Below are 24480 nucleotides of genomic sequence, written 5' to 3'. Positions count from 1 at the left end.
AGGAATTTAATCCATCACAGCAAGACATTCTCAGCCTATAAAAACATCCGAACAAGGGTTTCAAAGCAGTTCCCACCCCCAAAGCAACACACACAGGACAGGCCTGAGATCAGTTCATTCAAATAATCTTTGTACGCAGAGCATCCCAGAGTATCACCCCAGCCTAACCTGGAGAAACGTCACCGACAAGTGCAGCAGTCAGGGTCAGCAAAATAAATAGAGTTAATATATATGTGTGCTATCCTTGAATATACAGTGAAGACCGGGCCCGGTGCCATAGCACAGAGCTCCTTACAAGTGTCCTAGTGGCTGGACAGTGGGCACCCCAGGAACCCAAGCAAGGTCCCCACTGTCTTTTTAGGTCACCCGTGTGACAAATCCACGGCCATTTCTAAGTATTCTTCCAAGTTCCCCCAAATAGCCTGGATTATGGGATTTCTTTTGGTTTTTAGATGTATAAGGTCTCACTATGTAGCCCAGGCTGGCTTGGATCTCAGTTGTGTGTTTGCCTCTGCCTCTTGTGGATTAAAGCAAAGTGCTACCACATCTGGCTGGCTGATTAGGGCTGAAAAACCATGCATGTCTGTCTGTCTGTCATCCGTCCGTCTCTCTGTCCATGTCCCTCCCTCCTTTCCTTTATGTCAGCCAGGCTGGCCTTCTATTCCTGGCAACCCACCTGCCTTAGGCTCCCAGTGCTGGGATGACAGGTATACCCCACCACGCCCAGCCAAGCCACGAAAGAGAGTCTCTTGTGAGAAAGACGCGTTGAGTCACTGTTACCAGAGGAGCGGAACAACTCTGCAGTTCAGTCAGAAACTGCCAGGCAGAGGTTTAACGTAAACAAACAAACAAACAAACAAACAAAAAACAAACGAGGCCCTGAGATCTGCCCAGCACCGGAGAAGGCAATGGGTGCTTGGGGCCTGGCAATTGTCTTCTGTAGTGAGTGATTCGGGGCCACCTCTGGCCCGAGGTTCCATCCAACACACCACCAAACAGTGCAACCTAGGAGTACAGACGCGGGCCACGTGGGTGCCCAACGGGAAAAGTGCGCAGAGAGACGTGAAGTGCAAATCTCCCATGGACAGTAGGGGCTGGGCATGAGACGGAAGTCTCAATGGCCACCCCTGAGCAGGACACTTACACGGCACAGGCCAGGACTCCTGAGCAAGGCAAGCAGATGTCTCAGGCACTTCATAAATATTAAGGGGGAATGGCGGCTCAGGCTTGTCCCTCCAGGAACGGGTGACGTTTTGGCAAAGGCATGAGGAGTCATCAGTCATTGGCAGCTGCTGACCCCAAGATCAGTACCAAATGTCACAAGTCACTTTCCTGGCTTCTGCCGGGGGTGGCAGAGTCAGGCTCTCGGGGTGAAAGTCAACGCAGGTAGTCCTGAGTTTAGGGATTGGCTAAGGTCCCTGGGACCCTGTCACTAGTACCTGCTGTCTCATATTCAGAACAACACCCTCCTTCTGGCTGGGTCTCTTCTTCCTCGGCGTTAGTGTTGAAAAGAGGAGAATTCCAAAGCTGCTGGGGCACCCTCTTTGTCTTCCAAGGAAAGAAAGATCAGAATAAAAAAAAAAAAATACCAGGCAGAATTCCCATCTGGAGCATGGCCAGTAGCCTTTTCTGTCCCCAGACAATAAATATATAAAACAGGACCCAGGGCAGACAGGCCGCTGAGCTTGGCCCCAGCCCAGTTTTGCTCTTATCTTGCTTTGAGCAACACAGAGACCACTGAGGTGGAAGGACCAGTGCAGGGCGGGGAGGTGTGAGAAAGCGTCCTTCCTGCCTAAGGGTGGCAGCGGATCCCGGAAAGAGATGGCTCCCCTCAGCTGTTCATGCCACATCATCCTCCAGGCTGACCATCTGTCTCTGTCAGCAAACCGGAAACACAGGAAGCAGTCAGACCAACAGGACTACACACACGGCCAGAACCCACCCTTCTCTCCTGCTTCGGAGTCCCCCACCTTCTGTCCCCTGCACAGCCACCAGAAGTGGCTGAACACCTAAGACTAGGTAAATGCTCTTGTGAAGAACTTGCCTAAGGTGCGTGTAGGGTGTTTGGTCTATACTAAAGTCACATGTGTGCCTGAAGCCTAGGAAGGCCAGAAGGTATCAGATCCTCTGGAACTGCAGTTGTAGACAGTTGTGGGCCACCATGTGACGGGACTTGAACCCAGGTCCTCTGGGAGAGCAGTCAGTGTTCTTAACCACTGAGCCATCTCTCCAGCCCTTCCCTCGTGCTTCTTAATTAAGCACATTATGCCCAATCTTACCACAATTTGAAATCTTTGCAGTGGACTGATGCCTCTGTTATCCAACCCCCACTGAGGAGATCTCTCCCGCTCCACACCCACAGAAGATGGAGAATGGACTCCATGCTACCCTGTCTCCTGTGAGTCGTGCCCTAAGCCCTCACAGGGGTCCCTAGGCAGATTCTACCACTGAGCTGTGCATGCCCCTGGTTTAGGCTTCCTCTGCTGCTTCCACCCCACCTAACTCCTGTCCTTGTTTGACGTCTCCTCTCCCCCACAGAAGGTGCACTCACCGAGGGGTAGGTATAGCCATCCTGGCTGCGGCAAATGTGGATCTCGTCCTCCGTGGTCTTCTGGTAGACTGGGTTGTCAAAGTTTATGCTGTTAATGTTCCTCAGCCGCCAGTTCCTCCACAGGAGGATGGCTCCGAAGACAAGGAGGGCCACCAGTGCTGCGGGGGGAGAGGGCTTGGTCAGGGGGTGCCCAGGAGGCCCTGTGCCAGCAAAACCACCGGGAATTGCCATCCTGGCCCCTTGTGTGAGAGTGATGTGCTCTGAATGTAAAATTCTCCTCGCCTATCACACAAAGAAAAAACCAAGGGAGGGTGGTGGTATAGCAGCCACCGGAAGCCTGGCACCTCAGGGATGAGGCAGGAGGATGCCGGCTTCTGAACCAGCCCGGGCTCCATAGCCTGACCCTGGTTCTATCTTCTCTGATTCTCTGTCAACTTCGCTCTGTTTGTTCTGTTTTTTGAGACAAAGTCTCACTGTGTAGCCCTGGCTGTCCTGAGACTCTCTGTAGACCAGGCTGGCCTCAAACTCATTGACCCTCTTCCGCTGCCCCCTGTGTGCTGAGATTTAAGACACGGAGCGCCATGATTTTTATTTTCACACAGAATCACAATTACTTTTTGAGACAGAAACCCACTGTCTACCTCCCTTGCTGGTCTAAAAGTCTGTATGCTGGTCTCAAAACAACCTCAGTTCTGCCTGCGAGGTTAAAGTGTGCAACCACCGGGCTGGGGATTTAGCTCAGTGGTAGAGCGCTTACCTAGGAAGCACAAGGCCCTGGGTTCGGTCCCCAGCTCCGAAAAAAAGAACCAAAAAAAAAAAAAAAAAAAAGAAGAAGAAGAAGTGTGCAACCACCAGGGGCACTTGATCTATTTGTAATGAATGAAAAGGGGGATTAGAGGCCTGCAGGGCACCCCGAAGGCAGGGCACCTCACAGGCAGGCAGAACAGTGCTGCGGCCCAGTTGGCTAAGCATGGAGTCAGGAGCCCCTGCAAGGTCAGCAGTGCAGACAACACTTACCAATGGGGAGGAAGATGGACAAGAACCCCACACCGTGCCGCTGCACCTCGTCCCCTCTGCCAGCCATGTCACCTTGGACTGCAGTAAGGAGAAGGGTAAAGTGAGGAAGCTCAAAGACAGACATCAGAGAGGGGGTGTGGCAGGACATGTCACATGTCTATTGTCTGACATGTGCCTGACATGTCTATTGTCCTGCTAAAGTTCTGGGGGACCTAGGGGTGTGACCAAGGTTCCTACAATGTCATGTGCACTGAGTCTGGCGGAAGCCGGCCTCCAGTGTCCACAGGGGACAGTTCCGGGATCCCTAGAGATGCCAGACATTTGCACAAAAACTCCCCACACAAACACTTATCACAGCGGGACCAGTAAGAAGGCTCAGTGAGTAAAGGAGCTTGCTGCCCAGCTTGCTGCCCTGAGTTTGATCCCAAGACACACAAGGAAGAAGGACAGAATAGATTGCCACAAGTTGTGCTTTGACACCACAGGCAGAGTGGCCAATTCCCCAACCTCACTGAATACATCACTGTAATTTTAAAAGGTCAATCAAACGAAGGGTGGGCCTGTTGGGCTGTTACCTTGGGAGGACACTGTCACCGACTCCACTGTGCTGAGCTCTGGGGTATCCCCAGGCTGCCTAGAGGTGCTGGTAGCTGAGGGATCCTCCTTGTGCCTAGTAGCTGAGGGATCCTCCTTGTGCCTAGTAGCTGAGGGATCCTCCTTGCGCTTCAGTGACACAGCAGCTGATGTGGTGACCACAGGCCCAATGGTGGATGTCCCCTGGGTGGTCGGTACAGTGTCGACTTCTGATGGGGCAATAAGTGTGTCGTGAGTACCAGGGACCGGGTGCCACCGACACCTCTGCTCTGGGCGGAACGCATATCACCAAGTTCCTCAGCATCAGGAATTGAGCGAGAGCAACGGGTCAGCAGCTGGTGACACTGCTCCTTGAATTAGTCCCGAGGTTTATTCCAGGAGGACCTCAAACCTGTGATTCCCCTGCCTCAGTCTCCAGATTATCCTATTCTTGCAAAGGTTGAGTATACTTTGGTCCCCGAGATGGTGAGGATGACCCCAAAAATCCATGCTGGAAACTTAACCACGCAAGTCTTACTGCTGAGAGATTTTATTTTATTATCTTTTTTTTTTTTTTTTCAGAGCTAGGGACCGAACCCAGGGCCTTGCGCTTGCTAGGCAAGCGCTCTACCACTGAGCTAAATCCCCAACCCTTATTTTATTATCTTTGTTTGTTTCTGAGACACAGCCACACCATAGAGCCCTGGCTGTCCTAGAACTCACTGTATAGACTGGGCTGGCCTCAGAGATCTGCCTGCCTCTGCTGCTGCATGCTGGGATTTAAGGTCATCGGCAGTCAGAACAAAGCCTGGTAGTCAATCTTTCCTTCCACCAAGCAGGTTCTAAGGGATCAAATGTCGGGAAACAGTTCATTCAGGAGCTGTCTCCGGGGCCCCTCGTGTCTGTCACGAGCTGTCTGTCTGTCTCAGGGGCCCCTCCTGGGTATGATACTTGGCGGTGAAACCTTGCGGAGGTGATTAAGAGTGAGTGAGGGCCAACCTGGCAGTGGTGACACACCATTAGTTCCAGCAGTTCAGAGGATCTCTGAGTGCGAGGCCAGCCTGGGCTAAAGAGTAAGTTCCAGGACAGCAAGGGTTACGCAGAGGAACCCTGTCTTTTTTTTTTTTTTTCTAAAGATTTATTTATTGTGTATAGAGTTCTGTCTGAATTGTACACTTGCACACCAGAAGAGGGCATCAGATCCCATTACAGATGGTTGTGAACCACCATGTGGTTGCTGGGATCTGAACTCAGGACCTCTGGAAGAGCAGGCAGTGCTCTTAACCACTGAGCCATCTCTCCAGCCCAGGAACCTTGTCTTAAAAAAACACAATGACAACAAAAAAGTAGACAAGGTGGTGAGGGTGGGCCTGAGGACAATGCAGACGGGAGGCATTACAAGACAGAGGTCTGGGAGTGTGGCTGGGGCAGAGCGCTTGCCCGGCGTGCCGTGCGCTGGGTTCAGTTACAGCAATGCATAAACCCGGGACAGTGAGCATCTCTGCAATTCCAGCACTCAGGCGGTCAGAAAAGATCTTCCTCAGGCTACATAGTACTTGAGACCAGCCTGGGCTACGTGAAGGACAAGAGAGGGCCTGAGTTCAGTCCCTAGGACCCACATGACAGAGGGAGAACTGACTCCTATGAGTTGTCCTGACACACGCACGCACGCACGCACGCCTTTCTGCCAAAAATAATTGTCCTTTAAATCAACGAGAACAACTGTCTCCCAGATGCTGGAATCATGCTCTGAAACCTCTAATGTCCAAAACCAGGAGTCACATAAACTATGCTTTATAAATTAGCCAGCCTCAGTCAGTCTGATCTAGCAACAGAAAACAGACAACTCCAAACTGAGCCCTTCTCAGATGATATCAGCAAAAAGGGGTCTTCTTACTCCATACCCTGCTAAAGTCAGACTACGTCCACACAGAGCTTAGAGACAACCGGATCCCAGAGGGAACCTTGGTCTAAGGGTACTTAGAGAACCTCATTCATGGGTCCCAAGACATTTCGTGTCTGGTCAGCCTCGGCAGGCCCATGCACACACACCTCTGGGGACTTGTCCCCTACCTGGGAGGCAGCTCCTCATGTCCTTGGCCAGTAGCATACCATCAGGGCAAGCGCAGGTGAACTTGGGTGAGTGGGCACTGATCTGAGGGGCAGGCAGGCACATGTACTGGCAGCCACCGTTGGGGAGAACCGTTGCCTCACACCAGTTTACCCCTGGGAGGAAGAAGAGAGAAGTTCATAGAGAACGAACCGATAATGTCTGACGACTGGGATAGTCTAGAAAAATTCCAGAGCAATGGACATTTTTATTACCAGGTACAGGAAGGGTGTTGAACCCATCTTCAAATAAGCCAAACGAATATAAGTTCTGGGATCGTGGCAGAGAAACTTATCTGAGTGCAGGGGCAGAGCTCACCTCTAGGCTGCGTGACGTTGTGAAACAGGACAATGTCCTCCGGGGACATGAGGTTTTTAGCCACCAAATTCACATCTGAACCCGTGAGGCGGTTGGCACTGAAAATGGCTTCATTTAAGACATCTGTCCAATACACTTTGTCCTACACAGGTGGTATATATGGAAGAGAACAGAGCCAGTCACCCCCTGCAGTAGCACACACCACCATCCACCCCCCAAAATCTCTGGGGTTCTCATAAGCAAGGCTGGCTGTGGTAGAAATGTGGAGAAACAAACATAAAGTCTCCCATCCTAACCATTTCCTATGTATATGCTGTATGTGCATACACGTGTTCATGTGCTTTTGCACATGTGTGTGGGGTGCGTGTGAAGGCCACAGTCTTTCTCAGTCAATTTCAGCCTTAATTTTTTTTTTTTTTTGAGTCAGATTTTCTTCAGAACTAGCTCTGCCGACCAGGCTGGTCTCAAATTCAGAGCTCTGCCTGCATCTGCTTCCCCGAGTACTGGGATTGAAAGTGTGCACCACCACCCAACTCTCCACGGTAATTTTTGAGACAGTCTCTCAGTGACCTGAGGCTCACTGAGGCCACACTGGCTGGCTGGTGAGCACTGGCATTTTCCAGTCTCGTCAAGAACTCTGGGTTCCACTCCTAGCACCACAAAATAAATAAATAAAAATAAACAAAACAGTTCCACGAAGTAGCTGTAATTCTAATACCCCTCTCTAGAGCTCTAGGCAAGAGCTTTTACCCAGTCTTGGCTTGAACGGACAAGACAAACCTATGGCGGGACCAAACTCCCTCACAGTCCCGGGGTTCACCTCATAGATGGCCAAGGAGAAGGGGTGAGCTAGCTGCTTCTCATCCTCCAAAATGGTTTTCCGACCACCCCCATTGACATCGATGCTGGAGATGGAGTGGAGTTTGGAATCAACCCAATAGAGGCGGCCACTGGGAAGATCTAAAACATAAAGAAATACGGAGAGGCCAGAGTCAGAATAAGATTATTCAATTCGCCTAAATATTCCAGTATGTTCTTGAAGATTCTTAAATGTTCCAGAAAGTTTCAAAACATGCCAGAGAAAATTCAGGGCACTCCATTAGTGTAAAGGGTACAGCTTTGGGGGCGCACTCTAGCTATGTATGAGCCTGAAGGCCACACTGTAGCTTCTGCCTTAACCCAGTAACCCCTCCAGTGGTACAGGAAGGGGGTACTGTCAACCAGGTATTCTCAACTATGTACTTTGTTCTCTTCATTGTGCCCACCCCAGCAGGCTAGACCACCCCTCAGATGATTACCTAGTGTGATGCCATTTGGCCACTGGATGTCCTCGGTCACCAGAGAGTAGATGTCTACACCATTCAAACCCCCTTTCTTGATCTTGGCAGGTGTCCCCCAATCTGTCCAGTACATGAAGCTGGAAAAGACAACAGGAGATGAGGCCTCTCGGGTGGCAGGCTACCGCTAATGTCGACAAGAGTTGGTTCTCAATTTGGAACCACACCTCTTTGTTCGTGACTGATGAGGATCGAACCCAGAGCCTCAGGCTTACAAGGCAGCCACATTTTCTCTTCAGACTCCACCCTTCTACCAACTACAGCTTCTCTGGGGTTCTCCCAGGCCAGGGCTGCCACCTGGATGGTCAGCCCCTCTCTGGAAGGCCAGAGTTAAGCCAGATGTGGTAATGTACACCAGTAACCCCAGTCCTTTCAGAGGTATTAGAACAACGCAAAATACAAGGTATGCCTGAAGCAGACACACTATGAAACTACTCCTATGTGGACACGGATGTGGCCATAAAGGGGCAGAACATATGAGGTGGAGATGGGAGGTGGGGTGAGCCTCCCAACAGATACTGTCCAGAGATGCTCTGGGGGGGGGGGGGTTGAGCAGTCAGCAGAGAGATCTTATAGACCCGTCTGATCTCCGTGGTCAGGGGGAGGAGGAGGGAGCCTGTATATCGTGTGATATAAGTGGACCACAGAACAGGGTCTCAGCGATGCCCTCCGTGGGGCCAGCAAGATGACTTGGCCACTCAAGGCACCACTGTCAAGCCTGACAACCTGCGTTCAATCTCTGGAACTTACAAGAGAAAGGCAAGAAGTGACTCCTGAAAGTTCTTTAGAAGCCTGTCCTAGCCTGGAACATTTAGGTACAAAATTAAGTGGCTAGCATCAAAAGTGGTGCACCACTAAGCCCAGTTTGTTTGTTTCTTTCTCACACTGGGGGTGGAACCCAGAGCCTCCTGCAAGTTAGGAAGGTCCACCAGCAGTGTGTGCCACCGCCAGGCCAGGACACTGTTTTTGACAGTGTCAACTCACTAGTTGGTTTCCAGCACGTTTTAACTTAGACCCTCCCCCTCTGTGGCTGGAATGCATGACCATGTGGGCTTTTCTGTGCTTCTGAGGCAGAATCCACATCCCCATCACCTTCATTTTATTTAACATTTATTTACCCATCGTATGAACACACGCATGTGTGTACTCACGCACCACTTTGGGAGGGGGTGTCCCCAGGATTAAACACAGGTTGTCAGGTTTGAAGGCTTTTTTAATCCACTGAGCTAGGCTTGGCTTTCTTTTTAAGATTTTATTTTGCAAGGCAGTGGTGGTCATACCTTATATCCCAGCACTTGCGAGGCAGAGGCAGGCAGAGTTTGAGGGCAGCCTGGTCTACAGAGCTAGTTTCAGGATAGCCGGGTCTACACAGAGAAACCCTGTCTCTCTGTAGCCACCACATCCAACCCATACACACACACACACACACACACACACACACACACACACGAAAAGATTTCATTTTTTTTTTCCCCAGAGCTGGGGACGGAACCCAGGGCCTTACGCTTGCTAGGCAAACGCTCTACCACTGAGCTAAATCCCCAACACCCAAGATTTCATTTTTAATTGTGTTTATGTATCTGTGTACCTGTGTGCCATGCCTGATGAGGCCAGAGGCATCAGTCCCACCCCCACCCCATCCATCCCTTGCTAAGTCTCTTCTTTGATTTTTATTTTATTTTATTTATTTATTTTATTTATTTATTTTTTTATTTATTTTTTTGAGATAGGAGTTCTCTTTGTAACCTGAGCTAGCCTGTAACTCAGCCTCCTCAGGGCTGGGATTTCAGGTTGGAGGCCCCTGCTTCCTTGGTCTTTCACTGACACCCCCGGCCTCTACTTCACTGTCATCTCTGCAGCTTGGGGGACCATTTCACATTCCCCTGAGGCCAGCTCTGGCTGGACCCCACCTTGGGCCATCCTCTTGTTCAGCTGAGGACACTCACCCATGCACAGGGTCCACTACGATGGCTCTGGGTCTGGACCCTTTCTCTCGGAACAGAGTTCTCCTCCTGACACCCTTGGTGTCAGCCACGGAAACAGTGCCCGGAACTGAATCCGTCCAGTAGATGTTGCCATGGATCCAGTCTACCGCCAGCCCGTCAGGGGCGTGCAGGTCCCCACTGATGATGGCATCATAGGACAAGCTGGTGCCCTGGTCCATCACGGCGCTGAGGCGGAGGAAAGGGATCTCATCAGAGCCTGGGGTCTGGGCCTAGGGGACGGGGTGTCAAAGGGTGATGGGGCTCACCTGTAGATCTTTCTCTGGGACAGGTCAGACCAGTAAATTCTATTGTTGGCCACCTCAGTGTCCAGCGCCACCACATTCTTCAGGTTGGGGATCAGGCTGGTATACTCGCTGCGGTCCAGGGTCATCTTACGTACCTCATGGCGGTTGGTGAAGAGCAGAAACCCTATGGAACCTGGAAAACCACACAGGACAACAGTGAGGGGATGAAAGCCAAGGCTTCGCCGACGCCAGGCAAGAACTCCGCCTACCGTGTCCCTGGAACCCGTTTCTCTAGTCAGAGTAACTAGGGAGGTTAAAGAGGCTCAGGTCACACTTTGTACCTCTTCCCATCTGTCTGGATGTGAAGCGGGATAGGCAGAGTTTGAGCAAGGATAAATATGGGTGAAGGCCCCGTGTTTCCAGGTCCCCACTGTGCAGCTCCCCACCAGCCAGAATCCTAGAGAGCTACCATTCCCAACTTAACCGTTCTGAACCCCAAAAAGGAGCACCCATCCCCACCTCGGCCTCCTAGTGCTCACCCACAGCCTTGCAGACCCTGGTGTGAGGGTCCATGTGGAAGCCGGCCCGACACTCGCACTTGAAGCTGCCCTCCAGGTTCACACAGAGCTGGCTGCAGGTGTCTGGCTCCTGACACTCGTCAATATCTGTGTATCAACAGAGAAAGGGTTTTCTCTAGGGGAGAGGAACCCTTTCTACAGGGCAACAGGAGAACAAAACATGTATCCTCCAGTGGCTGAGGGAACGCATGTTCATGAGGGAGGCACGGGTTCGATGGGTGGCTGGATGAACCGCAGACTCACCTTCACACTGGTGGCCGTCCACCAACCGGAAACCGCTGGGACATAGGCACTCATAGCCAATCTTGAGGTCCTTGCAGATGTGGGAACAGCCACCATTGTTGTCCAAGCACTCGTTGGTCTCTGCGCGAGGTTGGAAAAGCACCTTAGACTAGAACAGCCACTGGAAACACTATGACATTGCACTGTCTCTGAAAAGCACTCCGAAGGTCATTCATTACTTTTATTTTTAATCATGTGTGTGAGTGTGTCCGCATGTGGTTATGAGAACATGAATGCGGATGTCCTCAGAAGCCAGAGGCACTGGAGGCCAGGAGATGGATCCTCTGTAGTTAGAGTTATTCTGAGCCTCCTGACTTAGCTGCCGAGAACTGAACATGAGTCATCTGGAAGAACAGCCAGCGCTCTTAATTGCTGGGCCATCTCCAGCCCAAGAACATATAGTGCGAGGGCTCTGAATCAGGTCCTCATCTCCCGGTGCCCCTCCCCTCATGCCTGTCCTGCCCTGGATGACAGGAAGTGGGCCTTGTGAATGCTGTGGGGGTGCTGGCTGGGCTCACAGTCCCACAGTGACTACATGCTGATGCCATGCTGGGCTCCCCAAACACCCCCACTCTGCCCAGCTCCCCAACACTCACTGCACTCCTTGATGGGCTCATCCGACCAGTCACGACAGTCCCGGGCGGAGTTGCACACCTTGTCCAAGCTGATGCACTCCCCACTGTGGCACTTGAATTTGTTAGGGCCATCGCACTGGGTCACTGAGAGAGGCAAAGAGAACGGTCAGGAGGGCCTAAGCCACGGGCTTTGCCTGCTGTCTGTAAGATAACCCTTCAGAGCTGGAATACGGGACTCCCTGGCACAACCCCTGCCTCCTGGTGAGGGTCTGGGGGCAGGTGACGGGGAGGTCTGCCCGAAGTCTCACTTTGTAGCCTTACTGGCCTTGAACAGTGTCCAGGACACTGGAATTTAAGGAGACCCTCCTGCCTCAGCTCCCAAACACTGGGATCACAGAGTTGTCCCCCCATGACTGCGGCAAGGAATTTCCTGGTAGTGTTTTGTTTTCTCTCTGTGTGTACAGGAGAGCCAAGCCCTTGTGTGGGTAGACAAGGGCTCTGTCACTGAGCCAAGCCCCTGGGTACAGGTCGCTGGGGGCTAGGAAGTTAATGTTTAACAGAACAGAGTTTGTTTAGACTCTGCACGATCAAACAAGTCTTGGAGAGGGAGTTCAGCGATGGCTGCAGACATGTGAATTTATGGTCAAATTGGGATTCTTAGGTTGAATCGGGTTTCTTAGCAAGAGGTCTCAGTATGGTCCAGGCTGGCCGCAGCTTTGTGTGCTTCCTGCCTCAGGCTCCGGACTGCTCGGATCATAGGCCTGTACCACCATGCCCAGCATGGCACCGTGCAGACACCATGCCCAGCATGGCACCGTGCAGTTAAAAAGCAACAAGTAACTCTTATCCTAGCAATGGGAAGCCCTGAGTTCAACGCAAAAGAACAAATGGCAGGGCTGGAGAGATGGCTCAGCGGTTAAGAGCACTGACTGCTCTTCCAGAGGTCCTGAGTTCAATTCCCAGCAACCACATGGTGGTTCGCAACTATCTGTAATGAGACCTGATGCCCTCTTCTGGTGTGTCTGAAGACAGTACTCATATACATTAAATAAATAAATCTAAAAAAAAAAAAAAAAAAAAAAAAGAACAGCAAAAACCTAACATTAAAAAGAAAAAGTGTTGGTGTTTGTTTGTTTGGAGTGAGAGCTGCTCTCAAATTCAGTGTGTAAGCAAGGCCAGCCTTGACCTCCTGCCTGCACCTCCCAAATGCTGGGGTTACAGGTATGTGCCACCACCCTAACCCTAACCCTAAGAGGCGAGGGCTCGACCAATGGCTCAGCCCAAACTACATCATTTATGTTATGAGCATTTCTTCCAACTTGCAGGTCAGTGAGGTGGGAAAAGTGTCACTAGGCCAGATGACGCGAGTTTGATCTTGGGACACTCATGGTAGCAGGAAGGAAACAGCTCTCCTCAGCTCTGGAATGTTCTTTTCACAGAATGGGACTGTACGTACATCACTAGGGTCTCAAGGGGAAAACGGCTTCTACTGGGAATGTGGCTCCTTTGGTAGAAGCTGATATGTAGCAGGCAGGAAGCCCTGGGTTTGATCCCCTGCATAAACTGAACCTAGCAGTGGACGTCCATGATCCCAGCACTCGGGAGCTGGGGGCAGGAAGATAATGAATTCAAGACTAGCCTCAGCTATATAAGGAGTTTGAGACCAGCCTGGACTACATGAGAGCCCGTCTCAGAAATAAACAAATAGAAGTACTGAAGCAGGGGATCCCATATTGCAATCTAGCTAAGTAGAAGCAGGTTCAGAGGGGGCAAGTAACAGGTGGAGCTCTGTGAGTTCGAGGCCAGCCCGCTCTACAGAGCGAGTTCCAGGACAGCCAGGACCTCACAGAGAAACCCTGTCTCGAAAAACAAACAAACAAAAAGAAAATACGCTTCCTAGGGGCCTGACCCCCACTCCCTCACCCAAGACCAACAGTACCCCAACTTTACAGCAAGGCACTGAGAAGGGAGAAGAGGAAGAGGAGCCGGCGAGGAACCAAGTTTACCATTGATGCAGCCAAGCTCGTCGCTCATGTCTTTGCAGTCATGTTCACGGTCACACTGGCGGCTACCGTGAATACAGGAGCCATCTGCACACTGGAATTCGTCAGGTCGGCAGGTGGTCACCGCTGTGGAGGACAGGGTGACCATCACAAGAAGCACGGATAAGCTGCTCTGCTTAACTGCAGCTATAGGGCTGGCAAGCAAAAGCAATTACCAGCAAACCCAAAGGCTGAGCCAATCTCTGGAGTCTTCACAGTGGATGGTGAGGACTCACAGTTGCCCTATGACCTCTGTATGTGTTGCCACACACATGTATCATGTACACTAATAATTTTGTCTTTAAATAAATCATCCAGGGGATTGAAACCTGGGACTCATGAATGTGTGGCATGGTGGTTTGAAGGAGAACAGTCCTGATTGGGTCCTAAGTTTAAAAATCCTTGGCCCCCAGTTGGTAGAACTGTTTGGGAAGGATTAGCAGGTGTGGCCTCATTGGAGGAGGCGTGTCCCTGGGAACAGGCTGTGAGATTTCAAAGGATTCTCACCCTTCCCAGTTAGCACTGTCTCCGCCTCACGCTTGTGGATCAGATGTAAGCTCTCAACTACAGCTATGACACCATGCCCGCCTGCCTGCTGCCACGCTCCCACCATGGCGGTCATGAACTCACCCTTGAAACTGTAAACCTCACCAAATTCTCTCTCCTCTAAGTTGCCTTGGTCACTGCCCGTAGCCACAGAAAACTAAGACACTTACTAAGTGAGCCACAGATTTGGCCCTCTTAAAATTCATTGTTCCAAAGAAAGAAAAAAATATATTTTTTTTAAACTTATCTTTGGTTGGTTTTTTAAAACAAAATCATTTCCTTTGGTTTTTGGAGACAGGTTCTCTCTACAAGGCCCTGGCTTTCCTGGAATTCAGTATGTAGACTAGGCTGGCCTTCAACTCACAGAGATCAACCTGCTCCTAAAGGTGTGTGCCACCAGACCCAGCCTTTATCTTTGGTTAATTTTTAAAAATTTATTGCACAGTATGTGTGCACATGCGGGTATGTGCTCCTGTAATTCTGGCTCCTTCTCCTCCTCCTCCCCGAGTCTGGGTCTCTCAATGAACTGGGAGCCAGGCTGGTAGCCAGCTCCGGTCTCCACATCCCACAAGCACTGGAATCACAGGCTCGAGCATGGCTGTCTGCAGGAGATTTGAACTCAGGACTTCATGCTCTGGAGACAGGTGTTCTACCCACCCAAACAGCCCCTTACCCAAAACAAAACTTCCTCTCTGGGCAGTCTGGCTATTTCTAAGCCCCAAAGCCCCGCATACAGGGCCTGGAGAGCCATCATCCATCCCTCCTCCCCAGGGCCTTACCGCAGTTCTCCTCGTCCGACTTGTCCTTGCAGTCAGCCGCACCGTCACAGACCCAGCTGCGATGGATACACTCACTACTGCCACAGTGGAACTCGAGGGAGGAGCAGGGGCTGCTGACCACCTCAGCGGCCGTGTCTCGGCCCCCGCAGTTCTGCGGCCACTCATCGGAGCCATCGTCACAGTCCCGGTCCCCGTCGCAGGCCCACAGGCTGGGGATGCAGGAAGAGGAGTTGCAGCGGAAGTGAGCAGGGCCACAAGTGGTGGCCGCACAGTGGGCCTCGTCAGAGCCATCCAGGCAATCCCAGTCTTGGTCACACACAAACTGCCGGGAGATGCACTTGCCATCCTGGCAGCGGAACTCATCCAGGGAGCACGTCTTGGGGGCTGTGGGGGTGCACAGAGAGGAGAGCGCCCTGTCATGCTATGGCTCATACCACCACACACCAGCCTACTCACAGACAGGACCCTGTGCCTCAAAAAAACATGGTGGTAGTAGGCAAAGGCCCAGAAAGCTACAACACACCTGTCTCTGCCTCAGTTTCCCTCACACGGTAAAGTATCAAGCCACTCCTGTACCAACGAGCCCCTCTTTGGGGTGGAGATTCTAGGCAGGGGTTGATCCACATCTTAGCACTTTAGGTTGTGCTGTGAACTGCTTACCTTGCTAAATATATAAATTCCACTATTGAGGGTATGTAGGTATGGGGAAACCCACATTACATGGAGATAACATTCAGGGTTTGGCACTCTCACGTCCCAAGTCTGCCCTGTGGATCGGCACATAAGAGGTATGACATCATGACGCACAGCTGATAAACACATTGGCGGCTAGTACGTCAGCTCTGATTGGACTCCGAACACAGCTCAGCCTTCCCGCCAATGTGGGCACTTAAGGCAGGGAGGCAGCCTACAAGTGGGCTCCCTGGCGACAGTCATCAGAGCTTCCCCCTCCATAAATGCTTCTGATGTCCACGGAGGAGGCATCATCTCTCAAGGTGGGATTTAAGCCATAGGAGCAAGCACACACCAGAACTCAGGTGGAGTCCACTCGGGAACGACTGTTACATCCCAGGGCCCCTAGGGGACTCTTTAGTGCAAGATGGGCCAGCATGCATGCACACACACACACACACACACACACACATGCGCGCGCGCACGCGCGCGCGCACACACACGCCACATCCAGGGTGGTCTGAGCGTCACTTACAGCAGTCTAGTTCATCCGAGCCATTTTCACAGTCGGTCCGCCCATCACATCTCCAGGAGTCAGGAATGCATCGGCTGACGCGGCCTCCACAGCTGAACTCACCGGATCGACAGGTGACAGACACTAGGGATAAAGAGGAGCCATCACTCAAAAGGAACACAATTTAGTTAGGCCAGGTCCATCTCTTGCGTGTGTGTGTGTGTGTGCGTGTGTGTGTGTGTGTGTGTGGCGGTCACAGGACATACAGGACATTCTTTCCTTCTACCATATGAATTCCAGGGATCAAACTCATATCATGAAGGCTGACCCCAAGTGCCTGCTCTCATCTTAACAGCCCCTAAAAGCAATTCCACACAGCACTGTTAATGGACTGTTGTGCCTGCTGCAAGGCATAGCATGAGGCTAGGTGTGAAACTTTCCAAATCCATCATCACAGCATACAAAATGCTTTGGATTTTGAATATTTGGATTAGGGATGGTCACTCTGAGCCTTCTTCAAATTGAGGATTGAACTTAGGGTTGCTGGACTGCTCTGGCACGATATAAACTAGGAGAGCGCTGGGGGAAAAAGCCCCTGACTAGAACGGGAAGGGCCATGGGTTCTGTCTCTACAAACACCCACAATCAGAGGCGACTTACTGCATGTCTCAGGGGACTCATCGGAGCCATCCGGGCACTCGCGGCTGCCGTCACACACCCACTTGCTGACGATGCATTTTCCGTCTCTACACTGGAACTCGTTCTTGCCACATGAATCTTCTGCTGCAAGAGCGAAAGGGAAGGAAGGGTGTGGTCATCAGCACAGCAAAGATGGCCACATCAGCTAACCGGGGAAGGCAGCAGAGGTAGCCAATGTACCCGAGAGGGCAGCTGAGGATCAACAAATAAACACAAAGAGGAAATCCATCAGGTGTTAGGACCGACTTCTGGGCTGTTGAATAAAGTATGAAAACGTATCGGGCTTAATTGGTTATTTTTAAAACTTATTTTGAGACGGGTTTCCACCGTGTAGTTTTGGCTGGCCTTGAACTTTATATAGAACAGGATGGTTTTGGTCTCACAGGAATCTGCCTGCCGCTGCCTCCTGAGTGTTGAGATTAAAGTACGGGTCACCTGAGCCCCTGATATGCTGGTACAGTCGAGGCACAAAAGTTGTACCAAGTAAACAGCTATCAGATCCTCATGAGAGGGAACCTGTATCTGACACGCCACCATGGCCGAGAACCTGAGATTAGAAAGGGATGGACCTAGCGGGAGAAGCAAGTACATTCTGCTAAAGGAACCCAGCAGCGGAATGACCTCCGAGAGGATTTGTATATGCTCAGCCCAGGGAGAGGCACTATTAGGTGTGGCCTTGTTGGAGTGCATGTGTGGCTTTAATAACTTCCTCCCAGCTGCCTGAGAGTCAGACTTCTAGCAGCCTTCGGATGAAGATGTAGAACTCTCAGCTCCTCCTGCACCATGCCTGCCTGGATGCTGCCATGTTCCCACCTTGATGCTAATGGACTGAACCTCTGAACCTGTAAGCCAGCCCCAGTGAAATGTCCTTATGAGACTCGCCCTAGTCATGGTGTCTGTTCACAGCACCCCAATGACATTCCGCTACACTCAGAGATCAGTGCCTTGCTCAGCCATCAGCAGAGAAGCGCCCTCCTGCAGTGGATGGGAGCACACACAGAGACTCACAGCCGTGTTGGGATGACCCACAACCACTGCATTTATTGGCTATGAAAAAGTATGTCCCTGTGCTGTTAACTGTTAATTGCTGGGTAAGTGGAACACTTAGTACTAAATAGGACTAAATCTCTCGCCTCAGGGCTCCGGGAACCCTTCTGCCGAATGAGGAGGCGGAACAGTTGCGAGAGCCAGAGGGTTGGAGGAGACGGATAAAGCAAGGCCTTCCAGATACAGCTGGACTGACACACGTGAACTCACAGACACTGTGGCAGCATGCGCAGATCAACACATAGGTCCAAGCCTGACAGGGTTCCAGCCCTGTGAGGGTAGCTGGACGTGAGAGCCCGACCCTAACTCAGAAGCTATCTTTGGACCTTTCTCAGTTTTTTCCCCTTAACTTTACTGGTCTTTTGTTTGTATTTTATGGTTTCCGATTAATGGTGTGTTTTTATAGACTTCACATGTATGTGTCTTGAATGGGCGTGCTTCTTTTGCTTTCTTTTTCTTTCCTGCTCCTTTTGTTTTATTCTTATTTATTTATTTATAATATTTACTTTGCGTGTGTGTGTGTGTGTGTGTGTGTGTGTGTGTGTGTGTGTACACTGTAGCTGACTTCAGACACACCAGAAGAGGGCATCAGATCCCATTACAGATGGTTGTGAGCCACCATGTGGTTGCTGGGAATTGAACTCAGGACCTCTGGAAGAGCAGTCATCAGTGCTCTTAGCCACTGAGCCATCTCTCCAGCCCTCTTTTTAAGTTTTAATGTTATTTATTTATTTACATCCCAAACGGTATCCTTTCCCAGTCCCTCACCTCCCAGACTCCCTCCCCCAAACCCCTTCCCCTTCTCCTCTGAGAGGGCAGGGCCCCACCCTGGTGCTCTCCTGGTTTTGTTGTTTTCTGAAGCAGAGTTTCTCTGTGTAGCTCTTTGACTGTCCTGAAACTGACCAGACTGGCCTTGAACTCAGAGACCCATGTGTGTCTGCCGCCACCCGGTGAGCCACTCACCACTGTCCAGCTTCAAGAATCTGAAACTTCATTAACTGAAATTCCACACTCCAGGGGTCCCCTCTGCTGTTCCCGTGACCCCCTCTCAAGTCCCAGTACCCTGCTTGGCTACACTGTAATTCTTTCTGTGTTTTGTTTTGTTTTCCTTAAACAGTGTAGCACTGAGTACCTCCGGCTGGCCTGGGCCTCTCAAGGCTGTGAGTAGCACTAGCTGCGGACCTGAACAGGTGACTCACTCACCCAGCATCTGGCCAGGAAAGGAAGTGACTCATCCACTTCTCTCTGATGGCAGATGGTGCTGAGCAAGGCCACTAGAATTCCAGGAGTGGCTGCATCATTACCAAAGGAAGTTCAGAGGGGCACTGGCAGAGAGGAGTCACCCCATCAGCCGAAAGCCTGGTGACTGATCAACACTCTCACTTGAATGACACACAAACCGGGATGTGGGTGTGGAAATACCAGCCGTACCCAAAGCCAGTGGGGCTCTGGTGGCAGAGACCTTCCCAGCGTGCACAAAGCCAGGTTAACATCCCCAGCAATGCATCAACCTGGCAAGGGGTACAACCCTGCTATGCCTGTCACTCAGGAGCTGGAGGCGGGAGTATCACTACCATTTTGAAAGCAACCAAAGTTCCATGGTGAGACGCTGTCTCTAGAATAAAAAACAAACAAAAAATTACAAATGTCTGAGGGTGCACGCCCTAGACTAACGGCAAATTGAACGTCAGCCTGGGTTGCACAGGACAGACCCCATCTCAAGCAAACAAAAGAAATAAAGAATTCGGGGTTGGGGATTTAGCTCAGCGGTAGAGCGCTTGCCTAGCAAGCACAAGGCCCTGGGTTCGGTCCCCAGCTCCGGAAAAAAAAAGAAAAGAAAAGAAAAAAAAAAAAAAGAAAGAAAGAAGGCCTGTAGGGTGGCTCAGTGGTTAAGGACTGGCCACCACTCATCTGAGCTTGATGAATGGAGATCCCGCTCTGTCCCTTGTCCCCTGAAGCCCATACATACACAAAACAGAGAAACAGATGTCTTGTAAAGATTTAAAAGCAAGCCAGGGGGGTTGAGGATTTAGCTCAGTGGTAGAGCTCTTGCCTAGCAAGCTCAAGGCCCTGGGTTCAGTCCTCAGCTCCAAAAAAAAAAAAAAAAAAAAAAAAAAAAAAAAAAAAGCAAGCCAGGTGTGCTTGGCTTTAACCCCAGCACTTGGGAGGCAGGATCTCTGTGAGATCCTGATCTACATAGCGCGTTCCAGGGCAGCCAGGGTGATGGACAAACGAATCAAGTAAAGGCCAGTCAACACGCACACACTCTGGAGCCTTGGCCTCAGCTCTCGAACGTCATGAATGACGAATCCTGAACAAGGCCACAGAAACTGCAGAGGGGGGCAGTAGTGCAATGTGGAGTTTTGGATTCTTTGAAAAACACAGAAATAGTCTAGGAATATGTTTCATTTTAATCCCATGGAGTTCCTTGGAGCAAGTCCCCCCATCCTTTTTTCTCTTCTATCTAGTGTTAGGGGGTTTTAAGGGTGGAGAAGGGTGGGAAAAAAAGAACGTACAAAGTAGCAAATGCCAGCTACAGAAATTACTCCATCCTGCTTCCCACACACAAATAAGGTGCTCAGTGCTTTCTAGGTGCCCTCTCTCTCTCTCCTGATGGAATGACAGGGGTGTGAGCGCCAAGCTAAGGACAGATGTCATGCAAAAAAACAAAACAAAACAAAACAAAACAAAACAAGCCGTGGCTGGTGCCACACTTTTAATCCCAGCATTTGGGAGGCAGAGGCAGGAGGATCTCCGTGAGTTTGAGGCCAGCCTAGTCTACAGAGTGAGTTCCAGGACAGCCAGGGCTACGCAGAGAATCTCTGTCTCAAAAGGCAAAAGGAAACAAAAAGATAATAAACCAAAAATAAAGGAAGTTAAAATACCGTCAACAAGGGGTTGGGGATTTAGGTCAGTGGTAGAGCGCTTGCCTAGCGAGCGCAAGGCCCTGGGTTCGGTCCCCAGCTCCGAAAAAAAGAAAAAAAAAATACTGTCAACAAAAGTGCTTGTCTAACACACAGGGTACTTTGGGCTCCACCCACACCAACGAAGAGCAAACCAGGTGTGTTAGCTTTCACCTGTAATCCCAGCATTCCAGAGGCTGGGGCAGGAGGGCTACAGTGAGTTCAAGACCAGCCTGAGCTACACGGTAACTTCCATGCCAGCTGGGCTATATAGGGAGAGCCTTCTAAAATATAACAGTGGGTCATGCTGGGGATGTTTCCTAGTGAGAAGTAGAGAGTATGCAGGGATTAATGTAGGGAAAGCCCTCTACTAGGAGGCAGTGACTGGGTCCGGCTAATGCACAAAAGGGCACAGCCTCACACAGAATATTTCATTTATGTAAACTTCGGGCTCACAGGTTCCGCACACACTCTGCTGTCCTTAAAGCTCTGTTAGGTCTTGACCCCAGGTTACACTTTGAACAATTTAAACAAGAGGCAGGAGACCACAAATCTAGTCCCTTGGGCAGGTGAGAGTTACAAGCAAAAACACTGCCAGAATTGTTTTGAAATACAGTGTTCTTTTCTAAAGGCTGTCATCCTGGGTCATCCTGCCCAAATGCCAAAATTCTCCTTCTGATAAAGACTTAACGGTGGACCAGGACTTAATGACAGTTGTCACCCTAAGTCCCCCCAAGAGCTGTCCATCAGAGGCGTGTTTTTTGATGTCGGGAGGGGCCTAATGGCTGGTTCTAAGTCAGGGCTTTCTCCTGTTGTTATGGGAACGAAGCCCAACTGGAGGTCAATCCTGGTGAACAAACATTTACAAAAGTGTTTTCATAGCAACCCTAAACATGAGGGGCGGCACCAGCAGTTCCAACCCACCAACGAACCGGCTGTGTCCATTCTACCGTGGGTAATGCCATCGGCTAAGCAGGGTGTGAGTAAAATAAATCCTCCGTAGCATCCATGGTGGCTCAGGAGCAAAAGTGCTCGCCGGCCTCCTCACCAGCAAGCCTAACATGAGTTAGGGACCGCCAACCCCTGTCGTCTCCATAAGCAACCAAAGCTGATTTGCCCCACATGCCCAGAGGGTGCAGATGCTGCTGACAGAATTAACGCATCAAAAGCTTGGTCAAAGGAGCCAAGCATAGAGGTGGCCAGAGTCTTATCAGGACCAAGCAGGGAGATAAGAACCCTGAGCGGTCAGAGTCAGGAGCATTGCCCTCCGGGTTTGTAATTTCAGGGATGCTCAGGTAAGAGGCTCCCAGGGCTCAGGAGTCAGAGGCAGGGCGCTACCCTGTACAGTGAGACTCTACTTAAAAAAAAAAAAAAAAAAAAAAAAAAGGCCAGCCTGGGCTACATAGTGAATTCAAGGACAGCCTGGGCTACAGAGTGAGATACTGTCTCTCCAAAAATAAATAATCAAAAAGAACAAGAGGGAAAAAAAATCCAACCCTATTCAGTGGTTTACCAGTTTTACTCAGCAAGGAATGTGACAGACAAATGAAGCTGAAGCACCACTGTGAGCTAACAGTGCGTGCTACAGACCTCTGGCATATCTGACACCCCTCACACGGCTGCGGGCTCTGTGTGTGTGGAGGCCAGAGTTCCCAGTCGAATGTTTTCCTTAGTGTTCCTCCTCCTCACCCTGCACCCAGAGCTCACCCTCAAGTCCAGGGATCCTCCAGAGTGGTCATTTCAGGCTGCCCCACACATGGCCATGTCACCAACTGACTGAGCCACCACCCCAGCCCCCAGATCTGCTCTTGAGCCATCTAAAGATGTGTTCACAACAGATCTTAAAACAGACAAACCGTCCAGTTAATGCACTGAAGCTTAACCTAGAGCAAGCCGTAGTGTGGCTGCCCGGAGCATGAGAGGGAGGCCAGCACCCAGTGAGGCCAGCACGGGCCCCTCTGGCTTTCCTGTGAGACAGGAAACTTCAGCTCTTGCTCAAGACTTTGTAAAATAATTTCCTCTCTTCCTTTTTGTTAAAGAGAGCAATGACAGGCGAAATGGAAGCTGAGCAGGATATCTGGTCTACCCTTGTTTGCAATTATAGCAGGATGGCTGAGTGTTTGCCTCAGTGTTCAATTACAGCTCGCTCTCTCTCTCTCTCTCTCTCTCTCTCTCTCTCTCTCTCTCTCTCTCTCTCTCTCTCTCTCTCTCTCTCTCTCCAGGGGTTCACTTCACTGTATAGCCCTGGCTGTCCTACAACTCACAGGGCTCCACCTGCCTCTGACTTTCCGGTGCTGGGATTAAAGGTGTGCCCCAGGATCCCCAGCTCCGCCAGGCTGTCTCAAGGAAGCATCCCCAGGATTGACAGTCACACACAGCTAGCTAACTCCTTCCAAGCTCCTGCCTGGATCCCATGCATGGCCCCAGGTTCTATCCATGGTATCCCCAAATCTAGGTGCTATGGCACATACCTGTCACCCCAACACTCCCAAACTGAGGAAGAAGAATTAGGAGCTTAAAGTCATTCTAGACCGTATAGTGACTTATAGGCCATCCTAGGCTACATGAGACCCTGTCTATAAAGTAAGGGAGAGGTGGAGCATTTGTCCCAGTGTGCAAGGATCTGAGTTTAATCCCCAGTGCTGCAAAGAAGTCGTGGGTGAGATTATAACACCATCTAACTTCCTGTCCAAATTCCAGCACTTCTCCTAAAACTAAAGTCCACTTGATGGGGCAGCCCAATTCAACACATTCAGAGAGTGGGAACAAACCAGGCCAGCAACAGTCCTCGCCAGATCCCTGGCTCTCCTTGACTGATGGTCCCGGCTACCAGGGTCTGGGTTGCCAGAGGCACAACTATGAAGCTGACCAGAGAAGTGTGGACAAGGTAGTGAGTGACTCACACAGGGGAACCGGGGCGGCCAGGATGTGTAGCCCCACCCGACCCCGGAGACTCAGGCAAGCCACGCCCCTGCACCTCATCTTCTTCTTCCATTGGGCGAGGGGAGTGGCTCGAGTCTCGCCTGTTCCGGCTTTACCCAATAGGAGCTCGGGGGTGCGGTGGGAGGTGGGGTTAGGGCGGAGTTTTAGGGCACCCGGCAGCAGCGGGGTTTGAGCGCATCTGTGTAGACCCCTCAAGTCCTATACCTACGACTAGTGACCCCAAAGTTGAACAGCTGAGCCTGTCTCTCCCCAGTCCTTTAAAACGAATGATGGGAGCCCTCCTCTTGGACTCCCTCACACATAGCTCTGAAGAACACCGCTAACTCGAGAGAGCACCTACCCGTCTCCCCCCAAACCTACTCTGACCCCCTACAACTCTGGCATCCTATTTCCAGAACAGCTCCCTCCAGCCACGTGGGAAGGACATCATCCCAAGTTCGCATGAGTGATTCTATTTCTCGTCCAAAAAGAAAACCACTCGGGGCTCCCCGAGTTCAGAGCGGCTGGCCCTGGCCCTCGGCAGGCTCCTGGAATAAGCCTTACCTGCAACTCCAGCAGCAGCCAGGAGCAGGGCGATGGCCCAGCGTAGCATCAGATCCGCGGTGCTCATCCTCAGCCTCTGCGTCGCGTCCCCACTCGGATCACAGACCCGAAATGTTCCCGCTGCAAACACAGGATCACGGGTCCCACGGTGTCTCAGCTGCAAAACCTGGGTGGCAAGCCCCACGGTATGCGGGCTGCAATCCTACGCCGCACTGGGTCAA

The 24480-nt window shown here is 51.1% G+C and overlaps 1 protein-coding gene across 1 annotated transcript; it reads right to left on the bottom strand.

Annotated features, from left to right (window-relative positions):
• Positions 1-1595: 1595 nt before the first annotated feature.
• On the bottom strand, positions 1596-24480 carry Ldlr (low density lipoprotein receptor). The gene is made up of 18 exons (NM_175762.3): positions 24260-24480; positions 16785-16907; positions 16146-16268; positions 14939-15322; positions 13578-13700; positions 11593-11715; positions 10958-11077; positions 10676-10801; positions 10158-10329; positions 9853-10077; positions 7868-7986; positions 7390-7529; positions 6570-6711; positions 6215-6367; positions 4144-4371; positions 3569-3646; positions 2552-2709; positions 1596-1875 (listed from the first exon to the last, which is right to left on the bottom strand). Exons 1-18 carry the CDS (start codon positions 24324-24326, stop codon positions 1840-1842), a joined length of 2640 nt encoding a protein of 879 aa, NP_786938.2. The 5' UTR covers positions 24327-24480; the 3' UTR covers positions 1596-1839.

This window comes from Rattus norvegicus, chromosome 8 (assembly GCF_036323735.1).
Source record: "Rattus norvegicus strain BN/NHsdMcwi chromosome 8, GRCr8, whole genome shotgun sequence".
Lineage (NCBI taxonomy): Eukaryota > Metazoa > Chordata > Mammalia > Rodentia > Muridae > Rattus > Rattus norvegicus.
The sequence above is the reverse complement of the archived record's forward strand: the minus strand, read 5'-3'. Positions and strand labels throughout refer to the sequence as shown.

What these genes read in the sequence shown, in the direction of transcription:
- Ldlr (NM_175762.3), bottom strand. Translation starts at nt 24,326, where the DNA reads ATGAGCACCGCGGATCTGATGCTACGCTGGGCCATCGCCCTGCTCCTG. An exon ending in GTCGGACGAGGAGAACTGCG is followed by an intron (nt 13,701 to 14,938) that starts GTAAGGCCCTGG and finishes TGTCCTCCACAG; the next exon opens with CGGTGACCACCTGCCGACCT. An exon ending in GCCAAATGGCATCACACTAG is followed by an intron (nt 7,530 to 7,867) that starts GTAATCATCTGA and finishes TTTATGTTTTAG; the next exon opens with ATCTTCCCAGTGGCCGCCTC.